Source organism: Zalophus californianus, chromosome 11 (genome assembly GCF_009762305.2).
Source record: "Zalophus californianus isolate mZalCal1 chromosome 11, mZalCal1.pri.v2, whole genome shotgun sequence".
NCBI classification, from domain to species: domain Eukaryota; kingdom Metazoa; phylum Chordata; class Mammalia; order Carnivora; family Otariidae; genus Zalophus; species Zalophus californianus.
The window spans coordinates 113338377-113364424 of NC_045605.1; the positions used below are offsets into that span (position 1 = coordinate 113338377).

The 26048-nt window shown below is 61.1% G+C and overlaps 2 protein-coding genes and 1 long non-coding RNA gene across 12 annotated transcripts; 2 read left to right on the plus strand and 1 right to left on the minus strand.

Moving 5' to 3' along the window:
* The first annotated feature begins 225 nt into the window (after positions 1-225).
* Positions 226-16518, plus strand: ANO9 (anoctamin 9). Of its 3 annotated transcripts, none has more exons than XM_027579954.1 (23): positions 226-297; positions 6206-6280; positions 6370-6495; positions 6700-6845; positions 8033-8079; positions 8204-8417; positions 8607-8741; positions 8842-8938; positions 9090-9150; positions 9285-9367; positions 9486-9590; positions 9678-9839; positions 9927-9963; positions 10175-10286; positions 12888-12945; positions 13051-13148; positions 13361-13500; positions 13644-13796; positions 14565-14712; positions 15327-15428; positions 15507-15600; positions 15735-15847; positions 15944-16518. In XM_027579954.1, the coding sequence occupies exons 1-23, from the start codon at positions 292-294 to the stop codon at positions 15969-15971; spliced, it is 2340 nt and encodes a 779-aa protein (XP_027435755.1). In that variant the 5' UTR covers positions 226-291; the 3' UTR covers positions 15972-16518. The 3 variants fall into 3 exon arrangements, with proteins under 3 accessions (XP_027435755.1, XP_027435756.1, XP_027435757.1); XM_027579955.1 differs by having other exon boundaries at positions 8204-8262; positions 8344-8417; positions 15507-15847; XM_027579956.1 differs by lacking the exon at positions 15944-16518 and having other exon boundaries at positions 8204-8262; positions 8344-8417; positions 15735-15934.
* A 142-nt stretch (positions 16519-16660) lies between these two features.
* Positions 16661-25742, plus strand: SIGIRR (single Ig and TIR domain containing). 8 transcript variants are annotated; one of them, XM_027579964.1, is made up of 10 exons: positions 16661-16915; positions 21359-21525; positions 22436-22634; positions 23072-23205; positions 23303-23455; positions 23819-23962; positions 24239-24341; positions 24407-24557; positions 24807-24996; positions 25317-25738. In XM_027579964.1, the coding sequence occupies exons 2-10, from the start codon at positions 21519-21521 to the stop codon at positions 25478-25480; spliced, it is 1245 nt and encodes a 414-aa protein (XP_027435765.1). In that variant the 5' UTR covers positions 16661-16915; positions 21359-21518; the 3' UTR covers positions 25481-25738. The 8 variants fall into 8 exon arrangements, with proteins under 8 accessions (XP_027435765.1, XP_027435763.1, XP_027435764.1 ...); XM_027579962.1 differs by lacking the exon at positions 16661-16915 and adding an exon at positions 16939-16965; XM_027579963.1 differs by lacking the exon at positions 16661-16915 and adding an exon at positions 19389-19578 and having other exon boundaries at positions 21362-21525.
* Positions 21130-23290, minus strand: LOC113914598. Its single transcript, XR_003517488.1, has 3 exons — positions 23156-23290; positions 22562-22631; positions 21130-21884 (listed from the first exon to the last, which is right to left on the minus strand). It is a non-coding gene; the product is annotated as an uncharacterized LOC113914598 (long non-coding RNA).
* Positions 25743-26048: the final 306 nt, after the last annotated feature.

The following is a 26048-nucleotide window of genomic DNA, read 5'->3' on the forward strand; positions in this document are numbered from 1 at the left end:
CCTGCAGGTGAGGGCAATGCCCCCAGGTGTGGGCAGGGGTCCCCCCTGCACCGTCACCCCAGGAAAGTGTCAGAGAGCACTGGGAACAGAGGAGGGGTGTTCCTTCCAGCCTGGGGCGTGGCTGCAGAAGGGTGCAGGGGAGCAGGAGGTGGAGGAAGAGGAGGGGGAGGGAGGCGAGAGAGAGGAAGGAGGGAGTGGTGAGTCCCAAGCGGAAGTCAGGTAGGACTCGCCCCATGGGCCTCGCTGCCACACTCCAGTCTCGCCAGCCCCCAGCCAGACTCTGGGGCCAGGATGCAGGTGAGTTGGCTGTGGGGGGGGGGTTCCACACCTGTGGCCAGGACACGCCCCCCCAGGAGGCTCCACGCCTGTGAAGCCCTGCCAGCTTCACCTGGAAAGTACCTGTGGGGTTTCCCTGCAGCCCTCAAGGCTGAGGTGAGGGTGGCCAGAGCCCAGACAGAGTCCCTGGGCTGGCTGGGGGTTGGAGCAAGACAGAGGGCAGTTTACCTCCTGCCCAGCCAGGGTTACTGGGGACCCCAGGCCAGGCCCTTAGAGCCTGTGTGAGACCTAGATGAGGAGAGCATGTCCATCCCCAGAACTTGTAGCTCTGCCCTGCAAAGGGAAAGGGGGCTCTGGCCTCCAGGATGGGCTGACCTGAGGTTGGGGAGGCCGGGGGAGGCCGGGGGTGGCCGGCTGAGCCCTCTGCTCCCTGGGAGTCCTACCCCAGGCAGAGGTTGGGGGCTGGCTGGGGGCTGTTGGATTCTGATTCTGGGGGTCAGAGCAGGAGGCTATGGAGTCCCAGTGGGGTGGGCAAGAAAACATCCTGGGAAGACTTCCTTTCTCCCCTCTGTCAGGAAAGAGGTCATCCAGGCTGGGGCCAGTGCCTGGGTGGCCCAGGGAGGAGACCCGTGCTGAGGTGGAGAGCGAAACCAGCCTCCCACTCAGCCTCCTGGAGTCCCTCCCAGGTGTGGGCCAAGCAGGTGGCCTCTCACTCCACCTTTGCCCAGGGCCTCCTCAGCCCTTCCAGAGCCAGCTCTGGCACCTGGCTGCTCAGGTGGGCGTATGGGCACACCTTAGCCTTAGCCCTGTCAGCCCCTTCTTTCCATGCCCGTCCCAAGCTGGGGTAAAGGGGAAACTTGGGGCTGCCGGGGGCGGGTAGCGCCTGGTTTGGCTGAGGCAAGGGGATCAATGCTTTGAAAGGGACATATTCAGGGGTGCCTGGTGGCCCCAGCCCCTAGCTGGATCTGAGCATGCTCTTCCCCGCTTCAGTCCCTTCCATGGCTCCCCATGGCCCCCAGCTGCCTGAGCAGCCTCCATGATCCGGCTTCTGCCAACCCCCAGCCTCACCTCCTGGCAGCTCCCTTCTAGCTCTTTATGCCTCTACCAAGCTCAAATGCTGAGTTCTGAGTCCCTGGGAGTACTAACTACCAAGTCCTTGGAGGTGCTGGGTCCTGAGTCTCTGGGAGGTCCTGAGTACCAAGTCCCTGGACACTGATTGCATGCTGCCTCTCAGGGCCTGTCCATACATATTTTCCTCTCCCAGGAATGCTACCCCCACTTGATGGCCTCCTGCCAACCTCAAGCTCCAGGCTACCTCCCCTGCCAAGCAGCCACCTGCCTCTCCAGGCCCCTGTGTATAGTTACACCACATGCTGCCTATGAGGGCTGCACACAGAGCAGGCCGCATCATCAGTGAGGGTCTGGGGATGGATGGACGGATGGACACATGAAACGATGAACTGACAGAAGACAGATGGATAGGTGAAGAGGTGGAGGGATGGAGGGGGGATGGAGGCAAGGAAGGGCAGACAGGAGGGAGGGGCAGATGACCAGCTTCAGAAGTCCAAGAAGCAGAACCAGGTGCAGGGGAGATTTGCTCAGGGACAGTGGACTCTTCAGGGCGTCTGGGCTGAGTGAGCAAGGGTGGGCTTCTCTGTGTTTGTACACTTTGGTGGGGGCAGGAGGGTCCCCCTGCTGGATGACGAAACTACAGGGTGCTCATGGGACCCAGTCAGAGGGTGTGATGTGACCTCAGGGTGAGATGTGCCACGGATAGTGAGGGGAGGCCTGAAAACGTTCCTTTTGCCGCGTGTGTGTCCACGTAGCCCACCTGATCAGGAGCTGGGTGACAGTCACGTCCGCACAGCAGTGTCCTCAGCCCCACTGGGGACCTGGAGGCCCAACAGGGAAGGGATGGACAGGGGCAGGACTCCCCCAGCTCTGACCCTCCACGTTCTGTGCTGTAGGGGAGGGAGTGTCTCCTGGGATCTGCAGTGTCTCCAGAAGTCCCCTCATTTGGAACTAGTGGATGAGCCCCCTGGGACCCTGGCCCGTGTTAAGCCTGGGCTCTGGCCCACTAGGTGCTTGGCCTGCAGGGGGTGGACTCTGGAAGGACTAAAGGGAGAACAATAGTGACCTCCCAGCCTGCACCCCTCATCTGTGCAGGAGCTTGCCTGGGATCTGCACAGGACAGGGAGAGCTGGGGTCTGCAAGGCTAAGTGTGTTGGGACAGTCCCTGTCCCTGCCCTGGGGGCCTGGGAGCCTGACGGACACTGGAGGTCCTGGAGGTAGAGCCTGAGGGATGGAGACATAGGGGCCCCAGACACCCTGCTTCGGACAACACCGAGCAGTCTGCTTGGCTGGAGGCGGGGACGACTTCATGTGAGCCTAGTCCCCATCTGTGAAGGCCTCTCACCCTGGAGGACAGATGGACTGGTGGACAGCCTGATCCTGGAGGCTGTGGCTGTGGCCATGGCCCACAGAGGGACTTGCATGCAGCAGGTGACCTTGGGGATGGTGAGCCCAGAGTACATGGGAAGCAGATTCTCAGAACCTGGTCCCGGTCTGGCTGTGGGGAGGGGGGTGGCTGGACTAGAGCTGGAGACGGGGGGGACTCTGACCCGACTGCCCCTGTGGCTGCCTGCCCATTGCCAAGGGCTGACCAGGTGCTGACCAGGTGTACATGTAACTTTGCCCTGGGGGTCCCTCTGGTCTAGTGGCCAGGATCCATGGTCAGTGCCCATCAGATACCTTAGGTGGCATCACTCTCCACCATCTGGATCACATGCCAGCCCCTAGAGGAGCTCAAGTCGGCCCTTCCCAAGAGGCTCTGGGTAACTGTCCCAAAGCTGTGCAGTGTCTCTGGTGGGGAAAGGGGTCGTCTGAATCAGGAGCTCCCCAGGTCCAGCAGCCTCATTTCTGTGACCCAGTAAGGGCCTGCCTCCCCCTACTGCCGGACCTTTGAGGGTCCCCCTGGGAGAGTCCCTTCTTCCCAGGCTCCCTCCTCCTGCCTGGATCCCAGTGTTCTGTCCAGTCTGGCTTCCCTATGCCATTCCTTCACACCCTGGAATCCCATCTCTCACCCCTGGTGGTCCTGCGTGTTCTTCAGCCTCAGGCCCATGTTGGGGTCTCTCCTTGCAGTCTCTGCCGGAGGAGCTCAGTTCGGGGCTGGGGGAGGGGTAGACAGGAAGAGTCTCCTCCAGGGTCCGAAGTCAAACACATAAGGTCTTTCCTGCCAACGCAGGGATCCGTTGCACTCACCAATTCCTCCAGCACAACACTTACTGAGCCCTATGGTGGGCAAGTCACAGAACCAGATGCTGGTGACCTGAATGCCCCTGTTCCCATGCAGTTGAGACTTCACTCTTCCCCGAGACAGAGGCACCTCAGCCCAGGGGCTCTCCCTGTCCTGCAAATCTGTGAACCGCAGGTTTCTCTTCTGGCCCGAGATGGGGCAGAAGTTTTAGATACGATAAGCCACACCTGAGTGCCAGGCCCTTTGGGACCAGAAGCGCTGTCTGTATTAGCCCAGTCTTCACGAGACCCTGGCACCTGACGCCTTAGAGCCTGCCATTCTGCGGTTGCATGTGATGCTGTTTTCTGGCTTCTGTGATTGGGACAGAGGAGAGCGGGGCAGACCCAGGTCCTATCCTGCGGCCAGGAGTTCTTGTGCCCATGGGTGTGGTTGGGGAGTTGGACTAGGGTTGCAGGTTTTGAAGCAAATAAAAAGCAGATACCCAGTTAAATTGTATTTTACATTAAACATTTCTTTTTTAGTATAAGTGTGTCCCATGCAATAATTGGGACATGCTTGTACTAAAAGGTATCTGCTGTTTATCTCAAATTCAAATGTGATGGGGCCACCTGCATTTTACCTGGCTGCCCTCCAGGGCAGACTGGCTGGAGCAGTCCAGTGCAGCTTTGTGAGGGAGGCAGGCCTTCAGCTTGGCGGAATGTGGTTGTAGAGGGAAGGGGTAGTGGGTGGGGGTGCCAGCAGGGGCGAAGTCCTGGTGGTGGGCGGGTTGGAGAGGAGGGTGTGATTCTGTGGCACACAGCCATGGGCTGCACTGAGCTCCTAAGCCAGGAGAAGGGCTGGGGTCACCCTGGGGCGGTAGGGGGTGGTGGGCTGGCAGGAGGCCATGGCAAGAGCCCAGTGCCCACAGTGGGGTGGGCAGTGCCTGAACTTGCCAGCCCAGTAGGCGTGAGGTGGGGTGCTCTGATGGACCCGCCCCCCAGTGCGTCACCCGCACCCTGATCCCTGGGACGTTGCGGGATCCCTGTGCCTCCTGAGAGAGCTGCCCACTGGGAAGTGAGCTGGGGACGCTCTCCTTGGTGCACACAGCATGCCCAGCGCGGCTCTGGGGCTGCAGGGTGCTTCCTGTAGCCAGGCGGAAAGAGGTGGGCGGTCTTGCCTGAGGGCACACAGTGTTGGCACCCCAGGCTCTGGGCTCCAAAGCCGGTGTCCCCTCCACTTCAGCCTGGAGCTCCCCGACTGTGACCTGACTGTCTGCCCTGTCCCCCACCCCTCAGCTCCCCCCATGACGAGGCCCTGGGCACTCCCGGTCAGCCTCACACCCTGCTGGCTGCCTGCCCGCCAAGAGTGGGTGAAGCCTGAGCTCCGCCCCCCACGCCGTCCCCACTTGTGCAGTTTTAGCCCTACGCCCTCTGCCCCGCTTCCCCTGATGCCACAGTCCCATCGCCTGGGGCTCTGGTCAAACGAAGAGCCCCACACGGCCGCCTGGACTCGGACGTCACCAGCTCTTCCCCTCCCTGTGCCCGGGTCTGTGCAGGATCCCGCTTGAGGCATTTAACTTCGCGTCTCCTTGGCCCCCTCCCATCCGTGACGGTCCCTCTGTCCCTCCTTGTCCTTGGCCATCTGACTCTTGAGTCTGATGTTTTCTCAGGCTGAGACAGGACTGTGTGTTTTAGGGAGGGGGCTACAGACTACCCATCACATCCTGTTGGCACAGTGGTGGGGGGGCCCTAACAGCTAAATTATATCACGGGGCCCTAGACCTTCATCACCTGGGGGGGCATCTGCTGGGGTTCTCTCTTTCCCCTTCCCACACTTTCTTCATTAGTCATTAAGGCCACAAGGGAGGGTCTGGCGGAAGGAAGAGAGAACTCGTGACATCCATTCATGCTGCCACGATACCGACAGTCGGGAGAGGCTTGGAAGCTGTGTACACAGCCGGTTCCTCCTTAAGGTTCTGCCCCCTGAGTTTAGCATCCATCTGTCTGTCCCAGATGTGCCTATAGCCCTTACTCCTGCAGGATTCTCACTGGACTTACTGTTACTAAACTCAGAACCATGTGACGTTGGTCCCCAGTGGCCCATGTGTGGCGGCAGCCCACGCTCCTTCCTGCTGCGTGGTCTTCCACTGTGCGGGGCGGCACGGTGTCCTTGTCCATCCACATGCTGCTGGGAATTTGGATTATTTGCACAAATTTTATATGAAATAAGCTACTGTGAGCACCCTCTTGCTTGTGTTCGGGGCGGGATGGGCCGGGCTGGATGGCCTAGAATGTTCAGTTTTGTTTCCCCAATTCATGCATGACAGGGAGTCTGTTGACTTCGATGCTGTCCGGCCATTAAAATGCCTGTGACCAAAAGGGCAGAAGGTGATGCCTCTGGCCACCGGACCTGCAGTTCCTGCTCTTCTATTTGCTGCTTGTCTTTTCTGAAGGATCTCAGAGCTCTTTGCTGATATTTCTGAACAGACCTTTGCTGGAGTCACCTAGTGCCTCCCCACCCATCGCCCTGCTCATCGTGGTCCTAGCACTGAGCCCCACCTGGGGCTACCTACTTGTTCAGTTGTGGTCCTGCCCCCCAGTTTTGTGTTCGCCTCCTCGGTGCTGGAGTACCCGGCCTGGGAGGTGTTCTGCTGCAGGAATGAGCCCCATCCTTCCGTCTACCCTCTGCCCCCAGGGTGAGGAGAGCGGCCAGATCCTGGCGGGGACTGAAGGGGACAGCTTCCCACTGATGGAGATCAACACTGGTGAGGTGAGTCTCCACCCGGGCCCCTCCCAGAGTAGGTTCCACCCTTGGCCTGTGCCCCGTGCCAGCCCCAGTCCCATACCTCCTTCCTCCAGACCGAGGCCTCTGAGCAGTGGGATTACGTCCTTGTGGCTGACCACCGCACCCAGAGAAATACCAGGCAGGCCCACCAGCAGCAGCAGTTCCTGGAAGAGCTCAAGAGAAAGGGCTTCCATTACAAGGTGGGCTGGCTGAGGGCCTGGCTTGGTGTGGAGCATGGGGGACCGCGCCGCTGGGGTCACGGTGTCCAGGTGTGTCCTGGGGAGGGGTCTGTAGACATGGCTGTGGCCTTGTGCCTGAAGTCAAAGGGACAGGCCAGTGGCTGTGGACAAAGGGGGGAACTTTCAAAGTCAAGTGGAGGTCCCCAAGCACCCTCCCACCCCCAGATGATAGAGGACCACAGGAAGGTGTTCTTTGGGATCCGAGCGGACAGCAGGATCTTTGACCTGTACTGCACACTCCTCATGGAGCCTGAGGGTCCTGCCACCAGAGTGCAGCCTGCCAGGCCATCCTCCGTCCCAGCCACCACCAGGTGAGAGGCTGGCCAAGACCTGCCCACCATGCTTCTGGTCCAGTCAGGCTTGCAGGCATGGTGTTAGGTCAGAGGTCCCAGGGGCAGAGATCTGAGCCCGAGTGTCCATGTCTGTGTGATACGGGATAAAGATAGTTCTCGCTTCTTGGAGTGTTCTGAAGGTTACGTGTGACTATGTTTCCTGAAGGGTGGGCAGGATTTGGACAGGCCAGGAGGACCTCCCAGTGGTCCCTCCTAGCTTTGAGGTCATCTCCCCAAGACCCGGGATGTGGGTCCTGACCACCCCTCTCCAGACCAAATGCCCCTCTGTGGACATCCGTCCCCAGCCTCCCAGGCACCCAAGCCTCTTCTCTCCAAGCACCTCCTTTTCCCCACTGACCCTCCAGCCCTCCACACCGCTCCACCCACCCTCCCCACATCCCTCCTCTATCACCTGTCTCGCCTCGGCCCAGGCCCCTCTGAGCTCAGCTGGGGCCTGGTCAGTTGGAGACTGGTAAAGAATGCTCCTGGAATTTGGATATGAGCAACAGAGGGGGCCTCCTCTGAATGCAGGAGAACTGGCTGGTCTCCAGGAGGTGCCAGGGGAAGGTGGTTGAGTAGAGGCACCTTGACAGGGTCTGGGAGGAGCAGGCTGGGAGAAGGCCCTGGGACATCAGAGGGACCATGTCTTACAGGAAGATGTTCTGGAGGAGTGTGGCTCTGCAGTCAGATGTCTGGCTGTGCCACTTCCCGGCTCTGTGGCCTTGGGCAGGTTCCTCAACCTCTCTGAGCCTCCATCTCTCCCTAGGGAAAATGGCTCACCGGCTATAAGGATTTGTGCATATAAAGGCATAGGGTGTGCTCTGGATGTGTGGGGGCTTCAGGTGGGAGGTGTGATAGGAGGTGTTGGGGGGGGTGTCTAGGCCAGTACCTGGGAGGGGATGGTGTGGAACTGAGCATTGGGAGGGGAGGGCCTACCACCAAGGGTGCCCCATCCTGGGGCCATGGGGCAGCTAGGCCACAGGAGGACTCAAAGGGGTGGGGGATGGGTTCCCGGATGAGTCCTAGATTCTGGACTCTGGTCAGGCAGTAAGGCAGGCAGGCTGGGGGCTTCACCAGGACACAGAGGGGCCTGGGACCTGGCCAGACAGAGGGTGGGGTCCACCCAGGTTAGTAGGAGTCATCCTGAACCGGTTCTTGTGTTCCAGAATCCGAATTGTCAACTTTGTACTAAACAGCAAGGCGGCAGCTGGTGGTAAGGACAGTATGGGCAGGGGGCCTATGCCGCAGCCCACCAGAAGGGGTGTGACATGGGGAGAGCAGGGCAGGGCTCCCCCTCACCCCTACTCCCCTCTGACCCGACTCCCTGTGACCACCAGGCACATTAGAGGATTTGGTGAAGAGTGGGGTCTTTGAGACCAGATTCGCCCTGCACAAGGTGAGGGGTGGGCCAGCTGGGAGAGGGCTTGAGGGTGGGACCAGAGGCAGGAAGCTCTCACCGTCTGTCATTTGTGCTCAGGGGGCGGAAGACCTAAAGAAGAGATGGGCCCGGTGGAGAAACATGTTCCACCCCCAGCCGATTGATGATATCAGGTGAAACTGCCCCAGACAAATCACCTGTGCCCCCCCAGACACACCCGTGCCCCTAGCAAACAGATGTGTCTGTGCTCCTCGGCCAGACACACGGATGCTCTACGCCCCCACACGTGGCCCGCCCCACTCAGGCACCGGCCCGCAGGGCACCTGGGCGGGGGTGGCCCTGATGGGCAGCTCTGCCGGCAGGGACTACTTTGGCGAGAAGGTGGCCCTGTACTTCGCCTGGCTCGGCTGGTACACCTACATGCTGGTGCCCGCTGCACTGGTGGGCCTCATCATCTTCCTGAGCGGCTTCTCCCTGTTCAATGCCAGCCAGATCAGGTCGGGATGGAGGGGCGGGGCCGGAGCGGGAGGGGGCGGGGCGGGCCGGGATGGGGCCGTCTGGGGAGAGCCGCCGCCTGCCCGGTCCTTGCCCCCACAGCAAGGAGATCTGTGAGGCCCACGACATCCTCCTGTGCCCTCGCGGCGACCACAGCCGTAGGTACCAGCAGCTCTCGGACACCTGCACCTTTGCCAAGGTTTGCCGCCCCGGGGGCTCCGCTCCAGCCTGTCTTCCCGGAGGAGGGGTAGCTGAGGGCCTGCCCCTGCGGAGCTGGGCTCACGCTTCCCCGCTGGGGGCGTGGTGGGCCGCGCAGGGCCGCCCCCAGCCGCGTGCGCCCCTCTCCCCAGCTCACGCACCTCTTCGACAACGAGGGCACCGTGCTCTTTGCTATATTCATGGCTCTGTGGGGTGAGTCGCCGCGGGCACTTGGGGGGCAGCCCGAGCACTTGGGGGGGGGCACTCCTGCCCCTGCACCCGTGGCCGCCGGCCTCAGCCCCACCCCAGGAACAGAGGGCGGGTCGCCCCTTTGCTCGCGTCTGCAGCCACGGTGTTCCTGGAGATCTGGAAGCGGCAGCGGGCCCGTGTGGTCCTGCACTGGGACCTGTACGGGTGGGACGAGGACCAGGTGAGGCGGCGGGTGATCCAGGGGCTGTCTCGGCACCTTGTGCGGAGCGCCACACCTGCGTCTGCGCCGTCCCAGGGGGGTGTCCCCGTGGCTGAGGCGTGTCTGGTGCCCTCCACAGGAGGAAATGGCGCTTGAGCTCATTAACTGCCCTGCTTACGAGCTCCGGCCACAGCAGCACTCGTACCTGAGAAGCACCGTCATCCTCATGCTGTCTCTGCTCATGGTACCCCTACAGAACCCGGTGTGGGGCTGGGGACCTGGGCGGGGGCCGGCTGTCCTGAGGAGCCCCGTCCTGGCCGCCCCTCCACAGATCTGCCTTATGATCGGCATGGCCCACCTCCTGGTGGTCTACCGTGTGCTGGCCGCCGCCCTCTTCAATTCCACCTTGCTCTTCCAAGAAGACCAGGTGACCACAGCCGTGGTGGTGACCGGGGCCCTGGTCCACTACGTGGCCATCCTCATCATGACCAAGGTGGCTGGATGGGGATAGAGGGAGGACGGGGCAGGGGGAGGGTCTCCCCTGAGGCCCAAAGTAAGCCCTCTGGGTTCCCCCCTGCAGATCAACAAGTATGTGGCCCTGAAGCTTTGTGATTTTGGTGAGAGGGGGCCTGTGGGGAGGGGGTGCAGAAAAGGGGCAGGAGGACTCAGGGCTGGGGTCTTGGACCCCCAGACAGGGGAGGGAGCCCTTTCTGCTGTCTCAACTGCCTCTCCCACCTGGTGGACAGGTGAGGGTTGCGGGTGTCCCTGAGTCGTCAGGATATGGACAGGTCAGGGATGGGTGAGGGACAGCCCCACATCTCATCCTAGAGAAGCCCAGGACCTTCTCAGAGCGCGAGAGCAAGTTCACCATCAAGTTCTTCACTCTGCAGTTCTTTGCTCACTTCTCGTCGCTCGTCTACATTGCCTTCATCCTGGGCAGGTAAGAGTGGCCCACTCCCACCGCCTCGTCCACCATTTAGTCCCCCCCCCCCTTAAAGTGGAGATACCTGCTTGTCTTTGTTTTTGCTCAGGGGCACCTGGGAGGCTCAGTCCGTTAAGCGTCTGCCTTCGGCTCAGGTCATGATCCCAGGGTCCTGGGATAGGGTCCTGGGATCGAGTCCCGCATATGGCTCCCTGCTCTGTGGGGAGCCTGCTCCTCCCTCCCCTCCCCGCTCATGCTCTCTCTCACTATCTCTGTCGCTATCTCTGTCTCTCACTCTCAAATAAATACTTTAAAAAAAATTCATGCTCAGAACAGTTGGACACCCAATATAAAAATGTGTGGCAGAAGACCACGGTGAACCCCCAGCTCTCTACTCCCCGTGCCCAGAGGTGACCCCATAACCATTGCGTGGTTATGGTTTCTTCCCAGAATTTTTCACACATTCAAGTGCACACCCATATACACCAGTTGACACACATGGTTTTGTCCTGTAAATCATTTTAGCTTCTCATTATACTGAAATGTACTGTGGGCATCTCCCACATATGCATGGATGGCGAGGCCTCATTTTTAAAACCACATCATGAGCCTTAGTTTGCAGGATGTGCTGGAATTTATTTTATCAGTTCAGTTGGTGGACGTTTGGGTAATTTCCAACGTTGAGCTTTGTAAAGTTGAAATTTCATATAACACACATGGACTTCCCCTCTTCTCTCTTATTAGTGAAATCAACTTTTTTTTGGTTCAATCAATATACTGAATTTTGTTCTGAAGAAAATAATTGCTCCATTTGTTCTGTGTATTTGCTTAAATTGCGTAAGACACATACATACTGCCAATTAATTCCAAACTCCAGTGGAACTTTAAAAAAAACCCAAGTCCTCCAAGTATGGTCAAAGACATGAGGCAGTCCCTAGACCCCGGCTGTGCTTGCAGTCGTCCTCTAGGTGTCCACCCCTCCCCTCGGGGCTGTGCGCACCTGTTTGTCCTGGGAGCCCTTCACTCGCTGCTGTGTAGGAGACCCCAGGTTTCCCAGGGGCTTCCCGAGGAAGGGTACAGAGGAAATCAGATGCCCTTACTGAGGGCCTGGTGGAGTGCTTGCTGGAGGTAGACTTCTTCCGACTCTAATCTCACCAAGCCTGTCCTCTGAAATCTCTCAGGGGGTGTCTTGGTGGGCCTTTTTCACTGGACTTGCTTGAACAATTCACCTCTCCCTCCTCTGCCTCACCAACACCTGTCTTGGTCCTAGATTATCTCCACCTCCACACACGTACCCTGTCCCATTCCTTTCAAGGAATGTTCTCCCCACCACGCCCAATGGCTGGTCCTCCCTGCTTCTGCTTCTCCTCTCCCTGGTCCTGCTTGCCTCTCCTCGGATGCTGGCTTCTCCTCTTCTCCCGACCTCTCAATGTCACAATGCCCTGCTGTTCCCGTGACTTCAGGTGCCGTCTCAAACACCTTCCAGACACACCAGTGAGGCCCACAGTCCTGTCTCCAGCCCAGGCCTCTCCCTGGAGTCCAGACTCCCAGGTCCAGCTGCCTCTCATCTCCCCTCAGATGCCCTACGGGCACCCCAACCTTACTGTGCCCGCAAGCTCGTCCACAGTCTCCCTCTTCCACGTGGCAGCTCCACCTTCTCCTTGCTCAGCGCAGAACCCGGGTCCCCCAGATTCCCCACTTCCCCTCTGGTACTATGCACTTGTTTGCCTCGTCTCTGCTGCAGGGGTGACAGCTCCCTGAGGGGAGCATGGGGGCTTGACGCTGCTGAGTCAGCACCTGCAGCAGGCCTGGCATGTAGAATCGGTATCAGTCACATGGAAAGAAAGTCTCAGGCACTTGCTGGGCCTGGAGCCTTGGGTCCTTCAGTTCTGAGTGATTTTCATTGCATCTTATGTCTTCGGTTCCCTCTGCTCCCCTCTCCGGAAATCTTTTTGTTTGGAAACTGGACCTTCTGGTTTTCTTTGCTTTCCCCCCCCCTCCCATTTTTTGTTCCAGATTCTGGGAGTTTTTCTCCACTCTGTTTTCCAACCCTTCAGTTGAATGTTTTACTTCTGCTCATGTCCTTCAATTCAAGGCACTCCTTTGCATAATTCCTTCACAGCCTCGTCTTCGTGGCACCGGGATACCGGTGGCTTTTCTTGTCTGAGGATCTTGTCTCTTTTTTTTCTTCTATTCTGGTATTGCTTTTTTCCTTTCAAGTTTCTTTTATGCTCTTTCTTTAATTGGTCTCTGATTTTGGTGTTAGAGGCTTTCCCTAGATGTCACCTGTCCATAATTGAGAAAGGCGTGTGCCAGTGGCTGGCTTTGCTCTAGGCCGTGTCTCTCCCGTGAGGACCTCTTGCTCTGTCAGACTCCTGCCTGGAGGCAGAGGGACACTTGTCACTGTTGGTCGGAGCTCGGCTGGGGAAGGGACAGTGCGGGGTCTCAGGATCCACTGGCCCCACCCTACAATCCAACTCTTTGGTGGCTCAACCGCCTAGAAGTGATCCTCGGTCTCCCTGACCATTGGCCTCGAGCCCCACTCTGTCCTTCCGCCCCACCCCCACCCAGTCAGAAGCAAGGTCCTGCCTCCTCCTCCAGCCTAACTGTCCTTCCTAGGATCAACGGTCACCCTGGGAAGTCTGTGCGCCTGGCGGGGCTCTGGAAGCTGGAGGAGGTCAGTCTGTCCTGGACACCTTGCTGTTCTGCTCCTCCACTCCGTCCCTCCCAATCCCACAGCCCTGTCTCCCCACACCTGACCTCCCACCCTTGACCCCCGCAGTGCCATCTCAGCGGCTGCATGATGGACCTGTTCCTGCAGATGGCCATCATCATGGGTCTGAAGCAAACACTCAGCAACTGCATGGAATACCTGGGCCCGTGAGGAACCCCCTCCTTCCCCAGGGCTCTCCTGGTGCCCCCCTCACCCCGGAGGAACCCCTCCTGTCTCTACATCTCCCGTAGCCAGCAGGTCTGAAGGGTTCCTCACAGGAACCCCTCCTATCTCTACATCTCCCAGAGCCAGCAGGTCTGAAGGGCCCTCTGCCCCCAGCACCCCTCCCTGTTCCCCACTTGTTCTCATCACCCCTTAGGTGGCTGGCTCACAAATATCGCCTGATGCGGTTCAAGCTGAGCCGCGCGTCCGGGGACCCTGAGCTCAGGCACTTGCAGCGCAACTACCTCCTGAACCCAGTCAACACCTTCAGCCTTTTCGACGAGTTCATGGAGATGAGTACGTGGGGTGGTTGGGGGCACAGGCCTGATAAACAGCCAGTTCCGGGGCAGGTCCTGGGGGACTGGTGGGTGGAGGGGGTGGGAACTCTGGTGTGTGGCGCACCCCACAGCGCTAGATGACAACCCCACACCCCCTCCCAGTGATCCAGTATGGCTTCACGACCATCTTTGTGGCCGCCTTCCCACTCGCCCCCCTGCTCGCACTCTTCAGCAACCTTGTGGAGATCCGCCTGGACGCCATCAAGATGGTCAGGCTGCAGCGGCGGCTGGTGCCCCGCAAGGCCAAGGACATAGGTCAGGGGCCCGACTGGGTGGCAAGGAGCACGGGCACTCCAGCCAGGGGTGGGGCGGTGAGGGACGCTGGGACCAGATCATGCCAGTTCCCTTGAAATAATCTCTCCAAGACTAGCCCTCTCACCCCATAGACAGCCCCCAGCCCTTCCTCAGGCTCTGCCTAGGATGGGAGTTGGCCCTGAGGGGGTGGTGCTCGGGCAGGAAGAGGCAGGGCTGGCGTGCACCTTATAGGACCCAGCTGAAGGAACTGTGGCCCCCTTGGGGGGCCCAGGCAGAAGAGCTGGGCTCTGATAGCAGAGAGCTGAAGGAAGGAGGGGTCCAGCAGCTGGGGGCAGGGACTAAGAGCGGGACTATAACATGGCCTCCGTCACCCAGATTGTCCTCGCTGAGATGGCCGGGTATCAGGGAAGAACAGAGTGGATGGGGTGCTGGATGTGGGCAGAGGGAGAGAGAAGTATGAGTAGGAGGGAGGCCCCAGTCTTGGGCCCAGATTAAGGGGTTCTGACCCCAGAGTGGAGCAAGCTTGGGAGCAGCTGAGGGGTTCAGGCAGAAGATGGGGGTCGGGGAGACCTGATCCCCTCCTGGTCCACATCTGCATCAGTGAAGCCTGCCGATGGCTGCCATGAGCAATGGCACGGGGCAGAGGTGACCATGCCCCATGACCATCCCAGCTCCCAGCCTTGGGCATGGTGGCTGGAGGTGGGGTGGGCGGTGCCAGTGGATCAGGGCTTGATGAACCAGATGCCTCACCCCCCTGCTGTGGCCCAGGGACCTGGCTGCAGGTGCTGGAGACCATTGGCGTGCTGGCCGTCATTGCCAATGGAATGGTCATCGCCTTCACGTCTGAGTTCATCCCCCGCGTGGTGTACAAGTACCACTATGGGCCGTGCCGACAGGGGGCCCAGCCTGCGGTTGAGTAAGTAAGGGGGCATTGGGGGGGCCCCCAGACTGTCCAGAGACCCCTGGGAAAACTGGCCCAACCACACAGCTCAGCCCTAGGGGAGCCCAGGGGAAGGGCTTGATGCTGCCAGTACTGTCTGTGGTTGTCATGAGTCTGGGCGTGGGGGTGGCCCTGCCCCATGCCAACCTGCAGACCACAGGAATGCTGGGACCGCAGTCGGGGAGTTAAGGTCCCAGAACCAGATGTTTTCTGAGCAGTCCTCACTGGAAAGACTCCCTCCCGAAGTCAGACCCTTGGGGCTGCTCCACAGGAGAGGGCAGAACGGTTTCCTTATCCAGCGCCTCCAGCCCTCCAAAGGACCACTGTACTTACAGACTGGGTTTCCAGGGGTCTCCCCCTGGAAGGTTCCCCTAAATTCCTGGAGGGAAGGCAGGCACCCTGAGTCTCTTCAGGCGCAACCCCCCCTCCAGCCCCTCTCCTGTGCAGAGAAGTGAACGAGGCCTTCTGTGCTATGCCCCACCCTATAGCCCCCACCACACAGGGATTAGCTCCAAGAAAGCACCCCGGAGCCTGAAGGGGCCACACCCTGCAGCCCTCACCTGCCTGGGGCCTTCTCTTCCTTCCCCCAGCTGCCTCACAGGCTACATCAACCACAGTCTGTCTGTGTTCTACACCAAGGACTTCCAGGACCCCATCCAGATAGAAGGCTCAGAGAATGTGACTAAGTGCAGGTTTGGAGCCCCCCCCCACCCCCCATGAAGCATCCTCTGAGCTCCTGACCCCTGACCTCAGGTACTTCCCCACCCCAGGTACCGGGACTACCGTAACGCTCAGGACTACAACTTATCTGAGCAGTTCTGGGTCCTCCTGGCCATCCGCCTGGTCTTCCTGATCCTCTTCGAGGTGGGCCAGAACTGGGGGAGGGGCCCCAAGGCGGGGGCAGCTCTCTCTAGCCCTCCTCCCTGGCCCCCAACCCCTCAATTCCCTGCTGGGTCTGTCTTGACCTCTCCGACCAGCCCTTGTGCCCTGCCCCCCAGCACGTGGCTTTGTGCATCAAGCTCATCGCTGCCTGGTTCGTGCCTGACATTCCTCAGTCGGTAGAGAACAAGGTTCTGGAGGAGAAGTACCAGACACTCCGGGAGAAGATGTGGTATGGGAGGCAGAGGCCAGGCTGGGGTAGGGCCAGGCCCCAGGCCTGAGGGAGGGCCATGGCCCTGATCCCCAACAATGCCATTCCTGCCTCCAGCTCCAGCCCGAAGAGCACAGAGGTGTAGGAGACCCAGAGCTGGTCAAGAGGCACTGGTGCCCAGGAGCTGAGACTCGGAAGCACTCCCACCACCCCACCCCACCCCTACTCATGGCATATCGGGGTCCCAGGAGGCCGGTGTGCATGCGGGGAAGTCTGTGTATATACGGGGGTCTTGGAGGGCCCGTGTGTGTTTGAGGTGTTTGTGAGCAGCACGCTGTGGTCTGTGAGGCCCGTTCTGTCTGTTAGGGCTCAGACTTGGTACAGCCCTGACTTGAGCTCTGACCTCTGCCACCCACAGAACTGGGGTTGGGGTGCCTCTCAGCAGTCACAACACAGGAAAACCAGCCTAGTTTCCTGAGCCTCCCTCTGACTTGTGGGACCCAGATCCTGCCCCACCGCCATCCTGGCTGGTCAGGGGGCCCTGACCCCACCTCTCTGGCTCCCCTCAGCCTGCAGAACTTCCTATAATAAAATGAAACCTTTTTGTATCAATTCTGGGCCTCTGGTGGATTGTGTCTGTTCTCAGATGGGAAGTCCAGTTGGGGAAAGGTCTGGAATGTGGTAGCCTCCTGGTCCTCCTCTCGCGTTCCTTGTGAGGCGGGGGGGGGGGCTTTATTGAGGTCCTACCCTCCCCGCACTTGGGGTTTAGGGACAGGAGTCAAGGCAGGCTTCCTGGAGGAAGAGCTGGGGAGGAGGGGCAGAACCGCCAAAGATGCCCCTGGGGATAGTGGAAACTCTGAGGAGTCCCCCAGGTCCTAGACTCTCTGGCTGGTTGGGCCGGTTTGCCCTCTGCCCCCAGGCTGGGTGGTTGCAGCTCCGAGGCTTCCTGGCGTCTGAGAGCAGGTCAGTCTTAAGCGCCAGACTTGGGCGCGAAGCGGGACTCTTGGGTCCGCCCTCCGGCCCTGGCCGCTGGGCGGGGCTGCACCTGCCGCCGCCGCCGGGCTCGTCGCCGCTGCGCACCTGGCCCAGGTGAGACGTCCCGTCCCCGTGGTCGCGCAAGCCCCAGGTCTTGGCAGCAGGTGAGTGGCTCGGACCCACGGGGGTGAGTGGAGCTCGCTGGCTCCCGGGAGCCGGGACTAGGCTTGGAGCTTGGGGGCCGGGGCCGGGGGCGCTTGCCCATAAGAGCCTCTGGGCCGCGGCGGGTGCGGTCCCGCAGGAAGTGGCTCGGAGTCGGCCCGGCTGCCCCCGTCGCCCGGAAGCCTGAGTTGGTCCGCGTCCCTGCCCCTTGGGTCTGGCGGCGGGGCGGGGGGTGGGGGACGGCAAAGGCTGCTTTTCCCGCTCCGCCCGACATGGGCAGTGGCTTCCTCGTGACCTTTGCCCAGGAGAGGGAGGAGGAACGCCAAGGCGCGCGGAGACGCTCGCTTCTGCCCGGAGCTCGGATCCCAGTCCTGAGGCCTCCCCGGGCTCCGGGGGTGTACGGAGGAGCTGGCTGGGGCGGTGCACGGCGCTGGTCGCCGGGCGGAGCTACCGTCATGCGCGCTCCCGCCCTCCGTCTGCGTCCCCGACCTGCTGTGCTAGGCCTGCCGGTCACCCGCGCGGCCCCCCTGCGCACTCCGACCTGTCATCCACGTCCCCCTCGTGCGCGCCCCAATCCGCCATCCGCTCTCCGTGAGCGCGTCTGCCTCCGTGCGCGTTCCCTTTTCGACGACACCCGAGTCCCCGCCCTCTGCGCCCGCCCCCGACCAGCCTGCCCACTGCACCTGGAGGGTGGGGGACTAAGTCTGGTCCTCCCCTCGGAAAGGCAGACCGCCGGAGGTGGGGTGTGTAGTGGAGGGGAACCGGGCGTTGCGGCCCCCTGGGGAGCAGGACGGAGCCCCCCCCGCCTGCGGGGCCACAGCCTTTCGTGCAGTTCTTCCTTCAGGAGACACGTCGGGGGCGCAGCGCGTCCCAGATGAGCAGGGGATGCTGGAGACTATGGGGTGCTCAGCAGCAAACCAGACGGCGGAGGGGTGGGGAATGGGGGGGATCGCCTCCCGCCGCTTGAGCCGAGGGAGTCAGAACTCAAGCCAGAACATAAGCTCAGGAGCTGGATCTTTCTAGGAACCACCGGGTGTAGGGCAGAGTGTGGTGGGTGGTGGGGGGAGAGGGAGGGGGGCTTGGATTCGGAAGGGCCGTTCGGGACAGTGCCTAAGGCCATGTGGGCTTCTTTGCACTAACCTTGGAGAGTGGGCCTGGGGGTGAGGGTGTACTTTAGCAGCAGAAGGGGGGGTGTCCTGTCATGGCTGTGAGAGGGTGACACAGAGGGGCACACAGAGGCAGTCTGGCAGGAGCTTTGAGAGGCAGCAAGAATGGTTGGGGCTCTTTGCTTCCCACCTGGGTGCTCCTATGCAGGTCACTGACTACTGTAGGAGGTGACCTGGGCATCGGGCCCACTGAAGCACCTTCAAGGAGGGGCTGGTACCAGTGCTAATGTGCATTCAGGAAGCTGAGGCTCAGTGGAGAAAGGGTGCAGTCAGATCTTCCTACAGTTCTGTGGGGACCCTGAGCCCAAGATGCACCATCATCCAAGGGTCTTGAGGGCCACGGGGGGTGTGAGGTTGAAGAGCAGGGCTGGGGCAGGGTCAGATTAAGGACATAGGAAAGCCAATATTGAAGGTGGCCCACGGGTGGGCCTCTGACCCTGGGTGGGTGAGAACAGGGACAAGGCCTGAAGGGGACCCTTGCCCAATTTCTCTGGGTAGTGATGCCAGCCACCTATTGCTGGGCCTTGAGTCCCAAGTCAGTCTGGGCTGGGTGCGGGGGGAGTCAGTGGTGACAAAAGGAGATACTGGCCGCCCCCCACCTGGGCTCAGAGCCCAGGAGCCTCTGTTGAGGCCTTTTCTTTGCTCCCTTATCTGGAAAGGTGGGGGGGGGGACTGTCCTCCCATCCCAGCCTGGAACTAAGGTCCATGTGATAACACAGCCCCCTTTTAACCGCTCACTGTTTGGGGACTACATGGGGGAATCAGATAGGGAGGGGGCCCAAAAACTCTGCTCAAGGCCCTATTATTGGCAGGAATTTCCACAGGACCCTCCTTACCCCAGCAGGCCACAGGTCAGATACACACTGGGGCTGCTTACTTGGGCCAGGGGGAGCAACCTGAAGGCCCCCACCATCCTTAGTGTAGCTTCGTAGGCAGTGTCTGGGAAGCTGGCTCTCGTGTGTGTGCAACATGGCCCCGACTGGGAGTCTCCTTAGGAGCCCCCACCACCACATCACCCTGGGCTCCAGCCCCTCTGCAAGCTCCCCTCCACCCCCAGGCTTGGCCTCGGGAAGTATGATGCCTGGGTGGGCTGGGGTGGGCCCCAGAGGAAGGAGCCGCTTGACTCAGCGTTACAGGAAGAAGCAATGCAGGCGGGGCAGGCAGGGCGAGAACCACCAACTGCCCGCCTGCCTGGGATGGGGGTGGCTGCCTGGGTGGGGTTTAGGTCTAGGAGAGGATGTGACTGCAAAGCCAGGAAGCTACAGGGAAAGTTCTGATTAAAACACACACAAACAAAAGACAGGTCCTCGCTGCGCTTGGTGATGTGTCCTGGTGCCGTGGGCCGCAGGCTGGGTTGGGGGCCCAGCTGAGCAGAGAGTTTGCTCCCAAGCACACGTCAATGACCTCAATGACCGACATTCCCCACGAGGAGGAAAGAGCCGGAACCAGGTGACTTCGTGTACTCCCGTAACAGCCCTGCCACTCCGCGTGAGCCTGGACACCATTCCAACCTGAGGCTGGTTCTCCGAGTCAGGCCTGGCTGAGGGGAGGCCTGCAGCATGTGTGGGCATGGTATGTGTGTCCATAAGAGCAGGGATGACAGGAGGCTGTCCGTACGCCACGGGCAGCAGGGTAGGTGTGAGGTACAGTGTGTGTGGTGTGGGGTTTGCGCAGATGCTCGTGGTAGTGCACCCTGTGCGAGCTGTTGCAGGTACGGATGTGCAGTGTGTGGGCGTGTGGCCAGAGTGCTGGAGGTGTGGGGAGTGTGCGTGGAGGCACACACACCAAGATAGTAGTTCAGGTGCACGTGGGGAGAGGGCTGTGTGTGCATGGGGTGTGCAAAACAGATGATGCAGGGGACAGTGTGCAGGGGGAGGGCACCTATCCCTGGATGTGTAGTTTGGCCTTAACTTCCAGGAAGGCTCGAGGCTGCCTTCCCAGGGGTAAAAGCTCTTCTGAGCTTGAAGACGTGGGAGGGACACCGCAAGAGTTTCCTTGGGATCCACCGAGCTGGAAACACGTCCTTCCAGGCACACTGGGGTAGGGGATGTGAGCTGCCCAGTCTTCCATAGCCTCCCAGTGGCCTGGTTCTCCTTCTTCAAGGACCTTCAAGACCGCCCTCCACAGGAGCGCTTCTGGAAGGAACCTCCTCACCCCTTCCCTGCCTGACGCTCCACCAATTCCCGAGGAAATCCCGTCCCAGCCAAACCCAGGGCTTCTGGCTGTGCTGAGGCCGGGCCAGGTCCACAGCGGCATCACCATGCAGAAGGAATGGTGGGGAGGCCAAGAGACGTCCCTGTAAAGCCTCAGGGGCCCGCAGGGTGGGGTGGATGGCCTGAGGCAGGAGTGGAGTACCTGCTGGATCACTTGGGTGAACCTGGCGCCAGGGAGGAGGTGGACCCAAGGCCCTGGCCGTCAAGGAGGCTCTCAGTGAAGGCCCCGACACTGGGGGTTTTGGCTCCTCCTTTCAGCTCAGCTCACTGTAGAGATTTTTTTGTCAGGGTACTTGTGTGGCCACTGCCAGTCCGGGTTGGGAGTGGTCCCAGCCCCCACATAGGAAAGAAGAGCCACCTACGGGTGGGGTGGGGGCTTCCCTTGGAGAACTAGACAATGTGGACAAGAGCCTTTGGTTTTGGAAATGACAAATGGGTGGAGGGGATGCAGGTGTGGGACCCAGAAGGAGGTGGGACCTGTTAGGCCTGTTGGAGCAGACTCAGGCCAGCCAGGCCTCCCTCGTGCCCTCCTGCCTCCATGGCTGTGGCCTGGCTCAGCCTTGGGTGCTGCCGTGTCCATACACACACGGGCACACGGGACATGTCCAGAACAGAACCCTGCAGGGGGAGTGCAGCTCAGAGTCCAGCAGCCCACACTCACCGTGTGGTGGTGGACAAGTTTCACATGCCCCCCTCTCCCTAGGGCCTGGGTGAGCTCGGGGCTGCCCTGCATCCCTCCTTGTATGTGGCACCCCTGTCCCAGGGGGTAGTGGGAACACAGCCACCTCCCAGCCTCATGAGGGGTGCCAGGGGTGTGCATCCATGGTCCCTCCCTCCATCATGGTGACCCTGGAACAGGTGAAGTTCACTCCGAGGGCCCCTCCCAGCCGCCTGGGCCCTGCCCACTCCAGCCACATGATACTGTGCTGGCGTCCCCAGCACCCATGAGGCAGCTGGTGCAAAGTTACATGTTAACTCATCCTGTTCTTGTTTAACTTTCTCCTTTGGGATGGCAGCAGCCTCTGACCCATCCTGGTGCCCTGACTGACCGGCCACAAAGACAGAGAGTGAGTCTTGCCCACCTCCTGGGGGACCAGTCTGCTCAGCCAAGGAGCCCCGTGGAACCGGGGGTTGGCACCAGTGCCCAGCCTGCCTCGAGGAGGCCCCGGCCAGACCATGGCAGGTAGAGGGGTCAGAGAGGGACAAGCACGGGCCCCACTCCCACCTCCTGTCCCTGAGGCTGGCTCCACGCTGTGATGTTGCCTGGGCTCTCAGCTTGGCCTCCAGCCAGGGGTACAAAGGCTTATGCTTGCCCCTCCCACATAGCCCAAGGTCCTGACCCCATGATTAGGAAAAGCCCAGAGCCCTCTCCTGCCCAAAGCCTCCAGACCACAGTTGTGGGGGTCAACAAAGCTCAGGGACACTGGGAGTGGGAGCTGCTGGGGGGCCCCCAGGGGCGGGATGAGTAGATGTGGGCTGCTGAGAGACCACCTAATCAAGATGATGGTGGTCTCCTCTCACGTCCTACTAGGACTCTTCACCCTGATTTGAAAATCAAAAAATTTAGGTCTCAGGGAGCTGGGAAAGCTTGCCCATGACCAGGAGTTGAGGGTCCTGGAATCCCATGCTCCCATCCCAGGTGGAAGGTGCTGGCAAGCTCAGCACTGGTGTTCACACTTGCTGCAGCTTCCCCAGCAGAGGTGGTGGGGCGAGGGCTGTGGTGCCTGGCTGCTCACCTGGGGTGGGCAACGGGTGTACACAGAAAATGTGGGAGTTGGGCTCATGTCCTGGCTGGATGAGCAGCCAGATGGGCCCCCACTGGTCTGGGATGGGTCAGCTCAGCTATGACTCTAGCCACGGCCTTCCAGCGCACATCGAGGTCAGGCAGAAAACCCAAGACCCAGCTGCCACTGGGGGAAGACATGCCAAGTGCCAAGCCCTGTCCCCAGTGGGACTTGTGCATGGACATGGTGTGGCCACCAAGCAACACATGCCACTAACCATCTTGTTTTTTTCCTGGCCCATAGACCATCTGTGGTTGGTGGGACCCCAGCATCCCAAGCATGGCTAACGACTGGGTCCTCTCTCTGTAGGCCTCTGTGACAGGGCCCCTGACTTCCTCTCCCCCACTGGAAACCAGGCCCTGGGGCCCACCGTGGGCAGTGTAGTGGCTCTGAACTGCACAGCCTGGGTGGTCTCTGGGCCCCACTGTCCCCTACCCTCAGTCCAGTGGCTGAAAGACAGGCTGCCGCTGGGCGATGGGAGCCACTATGACCTCCATGAAGACTCCTGGTAAGAGATGGAAGTGTCCAGGGTCAGGTGACTACCCTGGTTATACCCATGGACACCTATACCCTGGTCTATAACCACCTGGACGGACATGGGCAGAGCGCCACTCTTGACACAGACTAAGGGTTTAGTGACTGCAGGGACAGGTGGCCCCTGTGGACAGGCGCCTTGTAGACAGCCCAGGGCCATGGGTGCCAGCACAATCCTATGGCCTGAATTAGGCATTGCCCCCCAAAACCCAGACCCAGGATCAGGGTGACTATCCCCAAACAGATCCACACCCCCACCAGGTTCTGGCCACTTCTCTTAGCTAGTGGGGCAAGGACCACTCAGGAAGCCCACATCTGCGGCCTCTGTGGTTCAGTCTGACAGGTGGGGCCTAGGGGCATCCACTAATGCTCTCAGGCCCCAGATGAGAGAGTTGGGCCTGATCTCCCCAGGGTCAAGGACAACTTATCAGAGGTGCTTGTGTCCAGTGTTCTGGGGGTCAACCTGACCCGTGCTGAGGACTATGGGGCCTTTACCTGCTCCATCCGGAATGTCAGCTCCTCTTCCTTCACTCTTTGGAGAGCTGGTGAGTGGGGTACACTGGGTGGAAGGTAGAAGGGAAGCCTGGGGAGCCTTGAGGCTCAGAGAACGCTGGGTGGGGGTGGCAGTCGTTCAGGCTGTAGCTCTGTCCCCAGGCCCAGCGGGCCACGTGGCCGCGGTGCTGGCCTCTCTGCTGGTGCTGCTGGCTCTGCTCCTGGCGGCCCTGCTCTACGTGAAGTGTCGCCTCAGTGTCCTGCGCTGGTACCAAGACGCCTGCGGGGAGGTGGAGATGAACGGTGCGTGGGGCCGGGGTGGCCGAGGGGGATGAATCAGCTATGGGGCCTCCCCAAGCTCAGCTCTGGGTGGGCGGGTTGCCTGGGCAAGTGGGGTGGCGGTGGAGGTCTGCAGTGGGGAGGCGGCCTCCCTCGGAAGGCTCTGGTGAGCACACAGTCCAGGAAAGAGCCAGCGCTGGAGAGGGTCTAGGCGCGGCCTGGGGGCGGGGTTGCGAGTGTGTGTGCGGGATCTGCAGGGTCGAAATGTGGCGGGCGGGCCTGGTCCCCGCATGCGCGTGGGGAGAGGTTAGAGGGCCCGGTTGGGGCGGGTAGTGAGCCGCGGGCCCGGGCCTAGAAAGCGGAGCGCTGACCCGCCGCCATCCGCAGACGGGAAGCTCTACGACGCCTACGTCTCCTACAGCGACAGCCCCGAGGACCGGAAGTTCGTGAACTTCATCCTGAAGCCGCACCTAGAGCGGCGTCGGGGCTACAAGCTCTTCCTGGATGACCGCGACCTCCTGCCGCGCGCGGGTACCGCGGGCTCCGCCCAGGGCCCCGCCCCCGTCCCGAGACCGGGCCCCGCCCTCCCATGACCCCCGCCCCATCTCGCTCCGGGTCCCGCCCTGTTCTGGGCCCGAGCCCCGCCCTCCCCTGGCCTCGTCCAGGCCCCGCCCCCGTCCCCTCCCCGAGACCGGGCCCCTCCCTCCCACGGCCCCGCCCCGTTCTGGGCCCGTCCCCGCCCCATCCAGGCCCCGCCCCTCCTCGGCCCCGCCCCACCTCGGCCCCGCCGACGCCCGGTTCCCGCAGAGCCCTCCGCGGACCTGCTGGTGAACCTGAGCCGCTGCCGGCGCCTCATCGTGGTGCTGTCGGACGCCTTCCTGGGCCGGGCCTGGTGCAGCCACAGCTTCCGGTGGGTCCGGCGCCGGGTTGGGTGGGCCCCCAGCCGCGTCCCCCCTGACGGTCCCGCCCCCGCAGGGAGGGCCTGTGCCGGCTGCTGGAGCTCACGCGCAGACCCATCTTCATCACCTTCGAGGGTCAAAGGCGCGACCCGGTGCACCCCGCGCTCCACCTGCTGCGCCAGCACCGCCACCTGGTGACCCTGCTGCTCTGGAGGCCCGGCTCCGTGGTGCGCAGAGGGGTGTGGGGAGGGGCCCTGAAATAGGGCTGGGCGGCACCGGGCTCCAGAGAGGGGTTCTTCCACGGGCGTCTGTATGGGATGGGGGTTTGTGAATGGGCCCGTGGGTGAGGGCTGTGTGGCCTGCTGCCCAGAAGAGGGGCTTCCTTTGAGATCCCGGGAGCCAGGTGAACACACCCTTCCAGCTGTGCTCTTTTGCGGCCAAGGGGACTAGGCTAACGGCCCCATCCTGGCCCCCAGGCGCCTTCTTCAGATTTTTGGAAAGAGCTGCAGCTGGCGCTGCCACGGAAGGTGCGGTACAGAGCAATGGAGGGAGACCCCCAGACCAGGTTGCAGGATGACAAAGACCCCATGCTTATTGTACAAGGCCACGTCTCAGAGGATCGGACCCTGAACCTGCAGCTGGACCCCGACCCCGAGGGGGACCTGGGTATGCTCAGCTGGCCCCACCCCTGACCCTGAGAGGCTTGGCCTGGGCTGGAGGTGGGGTTCCACAGGGCCAAGGTGCCCAGAAAGGGGTCCAGGTGGAGGGGACTCCTCCCTGCAGGCCATAGGTGGGCTTGACCCCCCAGCACACCCTCACTGCCTCTTTCCTGGGGGCACTTGGGCCCAAGGCCTGCCTGGGAACCTCCAGGACCTCAAATGCCACCATGCAGGAGGGTGAGCAAGGAGTGAGCCCCATGCATGGGTCCCGGCAGAAGTCAGGCCGTGGGCAGCCCAGCCTTAGACCTGGTGGAACACTCTTCCCAGGTGTCCGAGGGCCAGTCTTTGGGGAGCCATTAGCGCCACCGCATGCAAGTGGGGTCTCGCTTGGAGAGGGCCGGGGCAGCGAGGTAGATGTCTCCGACCTCGGCTCCCGCAACTACAGCGCCCGCACGGACTTCTACTGCCTGGTGTCCGAGGATGATGTGTAGCCCCCACCTGCCAGAACAGCAAGATCTCCAAGGACAGCTGGGTGCAGGGTGGGGTGGGGCCTCTCTCCTCTTAGCAGGACTACCAGCCCTGAGACCCTGAGGGAAGGGGAGTTGCTCCAGTGTACCTCCTACTGCCAGGAAATAAAGTCCTCTTAGATCCTGCCTGGGCCTCAGCCTCTCCTCTCCTCTCCTGGGGCAGGAAGGGGGTATGCAGCCCCTGGGTGGGGCACCCCTCAGTTCTGTCTCAGGCTTGTCCGTGACCCTCAGCCCCTCCCCTTTCTCATCCCCACATTCGCTCGGTCACAAATCTGGCTGCTCCTGCCGTCCTGACCACCCTCCATCCTGAGCCAGCTCAGAAACATCTCTGGTAGTAGCCTCTTAGGGTCTGTCTGCTTGGGGTCGTGACTGTCCCCAGCCCTGTCCTGATCCAGCCAGGTCCTGGGGGAGGGGGCAGGCCTCTTACACTTCAGGTTCTGAGCTTTAAGGAAGAAGTCTTTTGCTTCTTTGTTTTGTAAACATATGAATGGGCCTGGTTGGGTGACATGGGATCCCAGGACTCAGTCGGACA